General features: G+C 52.0%; 1 protein-coding gene across 1 annotated transcript; it reads left to right on the top strand.

Annotated features, from left to right (window-relative positions):
* Positions 1–294: 294 nt before the first annotated feature.
* NKX1-2 (NK1 homeobox 2) lies at positions 295–6,996 on the top strand. Its single transcript, XM_002707789.4, has 2 exons — positions 295–1,912; positions 3,847–6,996. The coding sequence occupies exons 1-2, from the start codon at positions 1,702–1,704 to the stop codon at positions 4,539–4,541; spliced, it is 906 nt and encodes a 301-aa protein (XP_002707835.2). The 5' UTR covers positions 295–1,701; the 3' UTR covers positions 4,542–6,996.
* The last annotated feature ends 2,032 nt before the right edge of the window (positions 6,997–9,028 follow it).

Raw genomic sequence — 9,028 nt, 5'->3', positions numbered from 1 at the left:
TCTCAGCTTTAGGACTGGAGCTCATACGAATTTCGGCAGGGCTTTAAAGTCCCCAGGGAATACAGTGACCGCCTCTGGGAGGGGCCATGAGCTTTGAATGAGAAAAGCTCCAAGAAGCTGGCCTGTAAGATCTCCTCTTCAATAACAGATGGAATTAGCAGCACCTCCCCCACCCCCGCCCCCACTGCACTTTAGTGGAAGGCTTCTCCTCCCCTTCCTACTCCTACCTGCTCAGACAATCTTAATTGCCAAGTCATTGTTTGAAAACCCCATGGGGCCGAGAAGAAAGGGACAGCAACCTTAGAGGTAGCTCTGGGCTGAGGGGTCGGAGAAGCCTCAGAAATTGCCGCTGAGATAAATACTCAGCACTCAGACAGTTCCCCAAGCAACAAAAGAAGGGAAATTTAAGGAGGGCGTGGCTGGTGGAAGCTTCCCCAAGGACTGCTGTGCCCCATCCCCAAGGGACGTGGTGGGTTAGATGCAAGCCTTTGGTCTGTTTTCTGACCATAAGTCCAAACCAGGCAAAACATCTTTTAACCTTTTTCTTCTTGGGACTACTGGGAGGATGGGGGGTCAAAGATGCAACCTGCTTCCCAGAGACGCAATTTAACTGTGCAAATGATCAAACCTGTGACTGTGAAGAATGCCTGAAAGGTATCAGGGGTCATGCTTGGAGTCTCCACAGGACAGGGCAGCCGCCCCCACCTAACTCACCTGTCCTCACCAGAGCATCTTGGCTGGGGCTCAGACATCTCTCCGAAACCCCTGCTACTCCCTGACCTGGCTAGGCTCCAGGGTGGAGGGGAAAGCCTCTGTCACAACCTGGGCTTTGTCCAGTCCACAACCTGGACGTTCCTAGAGAAATAACAGGACTTACAGCAAAGAACAGTGGTTCAGGAAAGAAGACCCGGGTTCAAATCCAGACTCTGTCACCAACGAACAGTGGCCTTGGGCAACATCACTTCTCACCTTTGAACCTCATTCTCACCGTTTCTCATCTTAAAACCCGGATAAATAGCCTTGCCAGGCCACGCCCACCGCACTGGGCTGCTCGGAAGATCAAACGAGATCTCGCACGTGGAAGGGCTTTGTAAACTGTAAACTGTGAGAACATGAAGGCTTTTAAATCCGAGGTGGTCAGGTCCGAGGCCATTACTGTGATGCACTGGTGAGGCAGGTGATGTGCTGAGCGTTGCCTTCGTATAATCAGTGCTGGACTCAACTGCGTCCCCAACTCAAAGACGGGTGCCCTGGAGCAAGGGTGCAAATCCAAGCCCGAGTCGGGGTGGGTGTATTGGGAGGATCTTCGGGACGAAAGCTTCCTAACTTCCCTCCCTCGCTTACCAGCAGTCCCAGCAGATTGGGCGGAAGCGCGCTGAGCCCGCGGCGCTGTCCAGGCGGGCGCGCGCACCGGACGCACCGAGGCGCCCCCTCGCCGAGGCTGGAGGTCCGGGCAAGGCTCAGGGTAGTCTTGGGGGCTCCTGCTAGCGCGCCCTGCACGTGGCGGGGGCCTGGGGCAGCCCAAGTGCCAATCCGCGCGCACCTCCGGCCGCTCTCTCCCTGCCCCGCCTCCGCGCCCCCCTCCCCAGCTTCACTTGGCCGCCTCGACCCTCCTACAGGCTGAGAGCTGCTGCCGAGCCACAGCCTAAAGCAAGCCCGAGCGCTACCCACCCCGGACCCCGCGCCGCCGGCCTCTGGGGCATGCTGGCATGGCAGGACGGCGGGGCCAAGGCGGCTCCCTCCCACCACAAGATCTCCTTCTCGGTTCTGGATATCTTGGACCCGCAGAAATTCACCCGCGCTGCGCTCCCAGCCGTGCGTCCGGCTCCCCGGGAAGCCAAGAAAAGTTTGGCAGAGGCCGAAGCAAGGAAGGACGCCAGCCGGGACCCGATACCGCAGCGAGAGGCGCCTGGTAAGGAAGCGAGGCGGCCTCGGGCCCCGGAAAGCCCCAGCTTAGATGCTGCGATGGGAGGGTGGGAGGGACGGCCCGGGATTGGGTGAGTAGACCTTGGCGGCCTCTTCCCCAAAGGGGAGAAGGCACATAGGAAGAGGACTGAAAAAAGCAGAGGAGCGGCGAAAGTGTTAGGCGCTCAGGCGTGTCCGACTCTGCGACCCCATGTCTGTAGTCCGCCAGGCTCCTCTGTCCAAGGGATTCTCCAGGCAAAAATACTGGAGTGGGTTGCCATGCCTTTCTCCAGGGGATCTTCCCGACCCAGGGATCGAACCTGGGTCTCCCCCAGTGCGGGCAGATTCTCTACGATCTGAGCCACCAGGGAAGCCGCAGGAAGAGGCACATAGTGGGGTAGGGGGACCCGACCCCCCTCCCCCCGCCCCGCCCCCTCGCAGCATCCCAGGTCAGAGATTTGCCACCGAAGCCTATCTCTGCTCACCTGCCAAGCCAGTAAGCACCTCAGCTCTGATTGACCGGCAGTGGAAACTAATACTTACCCAGCACCCAGTTTAGCCAGGCTTATTCACTTATTGGGCATTTAATGCTCCCGCCATGTGCCAGGACCTGGACTAGAGACTGGGATACAAGTCAGGGAAAACTTCAATACCTGCGAGGTAGACAGCGTCATTAAGGAGGTCGACAGCATCATCCCTTCATTTTCTGGGTGAGGGAGCTGAGACTGATGAATCATGTGTCTGAAGTCTTAGCAGGCAGTGAGGTCCGGTGGAGCACACAGGGGTCCCTTCCAGCCCTCCAGAGACAACAGCAAAGAATCCACTGCCCACCCGCTCAGTCTCCCTAGACCCAATCGTTGACTGGACTGGGGTCAGGGTGGCTTGGGGTGATGGGAGACTCTTTTGTCCTTTCTCTCCAAACCCTTTTTGACTTAACTCCTAACTCTGGTAGACCTGATGAGGAGTCCAGGAAAGTTTGTGTCTGAAATGAAAGACAAAGGGCAGCAGGACCAGAGCTGGGTGAGGCCTGGGAGGGACGCCAAAGTTCAGGGGCGCAGCGCAGGGAGAGAGGCTTGAAGTCTGGCAGTCTCCCCCCGCGCCCCGCCGCCCCTCACCTCTCCCCACCGCTTTCCATCCCAAGTTTAGCGGTGATGGTCTGGGGGCTCTGGGCGCCTCTGGCGGCCGCGCTTGGGCCTGGGCGGCCGGCCGGGTAATTGTTCCGATCGCCTCTCGCAGGGGCCGCTCTCTCCTTGCCCCACCTCTCTGATCGATATTCTATTACTGGAGCCTGCATATCTCCTGCCCGCAGCTTGCAGGTACCGACTTCAAACCCCCTTTCCCTGTCTGATCCTAATATTGTTCGATTAAAACTTACCTTTAATAGATGACATCTATCGATCCGGCCCAGCGCAAATCTGAAACTCTATTAACACGGCAGCAGAGAGAAGATGGGAAAGAGGGAATTTCACTTTAAAAGGGAGGAGAGGGGCGCCTAATAACTTCTTTTTTTAATTGCCAGGGGTTCCAGACCCAAACAGGCTTCTAGGGACGGCGGGAGAGAGCCTGAAACGCACTTGACATCTCGATGTCTTAATGTGTAATACAACGCTCTTATAAGGTTGTCCAATGAGCTCGTTATTTTTTCTTAATGCAGGGTGTCATCCATTGATTCCAAATACACTTCTTGGACACCTACTAGGTCGTGGATGAGTAAAGAGCGAAGAGGCACCGCAACCCTAACTCTCACCTCCTGGGACGGGCTGGGCACTCTGGATGGAGGGCCGTGGGGTGGTGGCAGGCAACGCAATCACGGAGAGGGGCAGGGCAGGGCCCTGAGTTGGGGAGATTGCCGCCTACTCTGGAGAGGACGAGAAGCAGGTCCGGGGACCAGAACGGGCTGGGTGGTTCCCGGGTTCTGATCACGGTCCCCTTCTCCTCTAGATGCTGCGGGCCACGGCGCCGGCTTGGCGTCCCCCCTGGAGGGGTCGGAGGCGGAGGAGGCGGAAGAGGAGGACGAGGACGTGGAGGACGCGCGGCGGCGGCGCGGGGAGCGGGCTGCCCACCTGCAGGCGGGCCTGACACTCTCCCCCGAGGCCCGGGCCGCGGCGTCGGCGGCGGGGGAGAGCGGTGCGGGCGGCCTAGCGGGCTCCCCAGGCTCCCCGCGGCCCAGGCGCCGGCGCGCGGAGCCCAACAGCTCCAAGCCGCGGCGCGCGCGCACCGCCTTCACCTACGAGCAGCTGGTGGCTCTGGAGAACAAGTTCCGGGCCACGCGCTACCTGTCCGTGTGCGAGCGCCTGAACCTCGCGCTCTCGCTCAGCCTCACTGAGACACAGGTCAAAATTTGGTTCCAGAACCGCAGGACCAAGTGGAAGAAGCAGAACCCCGGCGCCGAAGGTGCGGCGCAGGCGGGAGGTGGCGCGCCCCAGCCCGGGACTGCGGCGGCGAGCGGCGGCGCGGGGGGCAGCCCAGGTCCGCCGGGCCCGGGCGCGCATCCTTTCCAGACTTTCCCCTCCTACTCGGCGGCCAATGTCCTCTTCCCGGCCGCCGCCTCCTTCCCTCTGACGGCCGCCGGGGGCTCCTTCACGCCCTTCCTCGGGCACTCCTACCTGACCCCTTTCTACGCCCCGCATCTGTGAACCCCCGAGCCCCTTGGGCCCCTCTTCGTCTGGACTCATGAGTGATTGGCGTGGCCTTGTGGTCCCCACCCTACCGAGGGGCGCCGATGCATAGGGACCGCCCCCTCCTGGTGCGCGGGTGTCTGTGCGCTCCTTCCCTGCCGGCTGCCTGGAGGCGCCGCCAGAGGGCAGGGAGAGGCCGCCTGCCGACTCCCCGGTGCGCGCCTTCCCGCCGCGCAACCCCGGAATCCACACGGTCCACTACGGGGAGTCAAGGACCGGCCACGTTTCAGAGTATCCGGAGACGGAAGCCGTCCTTAAATCTCCCCGTTTCTGGACCTGCGCTTCCCGGTGGGTCAGGCTTCATTCAGTTCAAGGGCTCTTTATGAGGGTCTGGGTGTTCAGAGGCGCGCGACTAGCCCAGCGGCGGGCTTCGAGTTCGGCGACAGCCAAAACCCGCCCTCCAGCGGCTCACGAGGATGGAATCTGCAAAGATTTTGGCTCCCTCAGAGCCCAGTTCTTTTTGTTTCCCTTTTCAGAGCCGATTGTTTCCCATTTCATACTTGGTTACTGGCCCAAATCCAGCGATTCCTTCCAAACACTGCATAAAGTTGGCGAGAACTGGGTCTGTGAGCGCACACTGCCGCCTTGAGATGGACCATTTTTTAAATGCGTAACGCTCTACCTTTTTAGATCTTTCATTTAAGATTAGAACTTGAGAGCAACTCGTATTCCAGACTGTCGCTCCATAGGCTATTCCTGAGAAAATGGGTACCTAACTTTTCGGAGAAGACCAGTTCTGAGAACAGGTTTGTCGAACCATGACTATGGCCCCAAAGGCATAAAAATAACAAAGGGATCAGTGGCACAACTGAAATCTTGAGGTCTGTGCCTGAGGCTGCCCGTTATGATTTGCAGTGTTTGATATCGTAAAACTCCAGTCTTGACCGATATGTCTATTCCAGCAAGTCCGAAGCTCTCAATAGTGATCAAGGACAGTTCTCTCCTCCAGCATACACCACAGTTATGAACTGGACTAGTTTTTAAAGCACAGACTCAACACTTTTAGAGCTTCATCTAAGATTCTGACTTGAAAGATATTCTGTTCCACACAGACTGTCCGTGGTGGCATGGAGAACAAGCAAAAGGTTGTTAAGAGCGGTAAAAGAAATAATTATTGGACATATCACGGAAGCAAAAGGCATATATGTGATGGATTCAACTGCAGGAGCTTAATATAGGGACATGCATTCTAACTGCTGCTTTTATTATCTCTCTTAAGAATTAGTCCTGTAAAATTCTCTTGCTGGCTTTATCTGGAATATGCTTCAGTTTTTTTATGTAATATAATTTGTAGCCCATATTTCCGAAAACCAGACCTCCCCAACTAGGTCATGTACCTTTCACTCTCATCTTTATTGGATGACTTGAGGCTGGGCAATATCTATATGGATACCATATTCCTTGCTATTTCTTGGTAGCCTATGTCATTAATAAATTTGAAGATCAATGGCTTCTCATAAAATAAAACACATTATTTGGTTTTATGAATACATGAGATTACAACCTTGAAATATCTATTTCTGTTATTATCAAGAATGAGAAAATATACCCCCCTTCCTCCAAATTAAATGAAGCTTTCACATTCATGTGAATCTCATCCGATTTGAGTGTATGTATTATTTAATTATGATTTATTAATTAGACTCTTTCCCTCCTATGTTAAAGAAGAAATGTGTCCCCAAGCAATGCATTAAACTTTCTGAAAGACAAGTGGTGCCAGATGAGATTAAAAATGCAGTTACTGTAATAGAGAATATTGTTTTGTTCACTTTACTTGTTGATAAACACTCCCTCAGTAACTATTCGTGGGTTTCTCAAAAGCAACATTCCATGTATCAGGAGTAGGTATGCACAGAAGCAAGATCTGTAACAAAGAAACCGCATTTCTGTAAGATCTGGGAAACATTCCTTTCATCTCAGGTACGAAGACTCCAGCTGAAGAGAGGGACTGGGGAGGAAGCGGGGAGGCTTGTCTGTTTGTGGACCGTCATGGAGTGCTGTATTTCCTGACCTTTCTTGTTTCTACGCATTTTAACAGAGTAATGCTCGAAGTGTGTGACTTTGGACATCTGCTGCTTTAAAAGGCCTAGTGAGTTCCCAACCAAATCCTTAAACTCAATCTATTGATGTGTTTGTCTAATAAATTTTGTTTGTAATAATTTATTTCTAATTATTTCTTGTTTATTAGCAAAGCTCTTAAATAATTCTATAACTATCAGAGGTTGTATATCTTCCCATCCTCACCCCTCACCATCTAGCATTCACCAGTAGAAAGTATTTCTACCTTAACATGACTATTTTCTTAAGCCACCCTTTTCAGATTCTTGCTAGGTACATAGTGGTTCCACTTGTGGACGGTATACACAGTATACACAAATCTACACAAATTAAATTAATACCATTAATACCAGATTTCTGGGACATTAGCTTCCTAGCCTGCTTTACAAGTTCTGAGTAACCCATAAGGAGTCTGGGAGGCAACTTTGCAGACTTGGGCCATCCACTGGTCATAAATTTCAGATGTTAAAAATGACTATTTAAAAATGATCTTATTTACAAATCATAAACAGACACAGACATAGAAAACAAATTTGGTTGCTAAAGGGGGAGGAATAAATTAGGAGCTTGAGATTAGCATATACAAACTACTATATATAAAAAACATAAACAAGGTCCTGTTATATAGCACAGGGAACCATATTCAAAATCCTATAATAAACCATTATGGAAAAGAATATGTAAAAGCATGTATCTCTCGATATAGCTGAATCACTTTGCTGTACACGAGAGTCTAACACAACATGATAAATCAACTATACCATTTCAGGTTCCCATGTGAAACCATGTGCTGCTGCTGCTAAGCCACTCCAGTCGTGTCCGACTCTGTGCGACCCCATAGACGGCAGCCCACCAGGCTCCTCTGTCCCTGGGATGCAATAACTGTGGTGTTGGAGAAGACTCTTGAGACTCCCTTGGACTGCAAGGAGATCCAACCAGTCCATCCTAAAGGAGATCAATCCTGGATGTTCATTGGGAGGACTGATGCTGAAGCTGAAACTCCAATACTTTGGCCACCTCATGCGAAGAGTTGACTCATTGGAAAAGACTCATGCTAGGAGGGATTGCGGGCAGGAGGAGAAGGGGATGACAGAGGATGAGATGGCTGGATGGCATTACCGAATCGATGGACATGAGTTTGAGTGAACTCTGGGAGTTGGTGATGGACAGGGAGGACTGGCGTGCTGTGATTCACGGGGTCACAAAGAGTCGAACACGACTGCGCGACTGAACTGAATAAAGTGAAGGTGATTTAAACTGTACATGGGGCTATTGAGTATATAAAATATTTGGTAAAAAAGTATTTTTAAATGATGTGAGAACTGTTTGGCATTACTTTGTAGTTACAGGTCAAGAGTCCAGTCTTGACAGGGTATCTGTCCATTGTTCCTTCCTCCTTCCCTCGCCTCCTTCCTTCCTGCCACACCGTAAACTGAGCACCCATTCTGGGCCAACGACTGTTCCGGATGCTGGGAATTTATTCAGGCAAAGGAGGTCCTCCGCCCAGGGACAGTTAGAGTCAGCGAATTCTCTTTCCTCCGACTACAGTGTTTTCTGGAGTCAAAAGAGGAAGGCCCTTTATTTCCTCTCTCTACCACTTACTAGACTTACTAGCTCTGCCACCTGGGGTTCGTTTCCTGATTTTTTTTTTTTTTTTGACCACACCCTGAGGCTTCTGGGATCTTAGTTCCCCAGTTCAGTTCAGTTCAGTCCAGTCTGACTCTTTGTCACCCCATGGACTGCAGCACACCAGGCCTCCCTGTCCATCATCAACTCCTGGAGTTTAATCAAACTCATGTCCATTCAGTTGGTGATGCCATCCAACCATCTCATCCTCTGTCGTCCCCTTCTCCTCCCACCTTCAATCTTTCCCAGCATCAGGGTATTTTCCAATGAGTCACTTCTTCCAATCAGGTGGCCACAGTATTGGAGCTTCAGCTCCAGCATCAATCCTTCCAATGAATATTCAGGACTGATTTCTTTTAGGATGGACTGGCTGGATCTCCTTGCAGTCCAAGGGACTCTCAAGAGTCTTCTCCAACACCACAGTTCAAAAGCATCAATTCTTCGGCGCTCAGCTTTTTTAGTCCAACTCTCACATCCATTCATGACTACTGGAAAAACCATGGCTTTGACTAGATGAACTTTGTTGGCAAAGTAATGTCTCTGCTTTTTAATATGTGGTCTAGGTTGGTCATAATTTTCCTTCCAAGGAGGAAGCATCTTTTAATTTCATGCCTGCAGTCACCATCTGCAGTGATTTTGGAGCCCAAAAAGATAAAGTCTGACACTGTTTCCACTTTTTCCCCATCTATTTCCCATGAAGTGATGGGACCAGATGCCATGATCTTCGTTTTCTGAATGTTGAGCTTTAAGCCAACTTTTTC

This window comes from Bos taurus, chromosome 26 (genome assembly GCF_002263795.3).
Source record: "Bos taurus isolate L1 Dominette 01449 registration number 42190680 breed Hereford chromosome 26, ARS-UCD2.0, whole genome shotgun sequence".
Lineage (NCBI taxonomy): Eukaryota > Metazoa > Chordata > Mammalia > Artiodactyla > Bovidae > Bos > Bos taurus.
Note: the sequence above shows the minus strand (reverse complement) of the source record. Positions and strands in the feature narration are given on the sequence as shown.

Excerpts from the sequence above, each read along its gene's own strand:
- NKX1-2 (XM_002707789.4), top strand. The coding sequence starts at position 1,702 with ATGCTGGCATGGCAGGACGGCGGGGCCAAGGCGGCTCCCTCCCACCAC. Across the intron at positions 1,913-3,846 it reads ACCGCAGCGAGAGGCGCCTG|ATGCTGCGGGCCACGGCGCC; the intron begins GTAAGGAAGCGA and ends CTTCTCCTCTAG.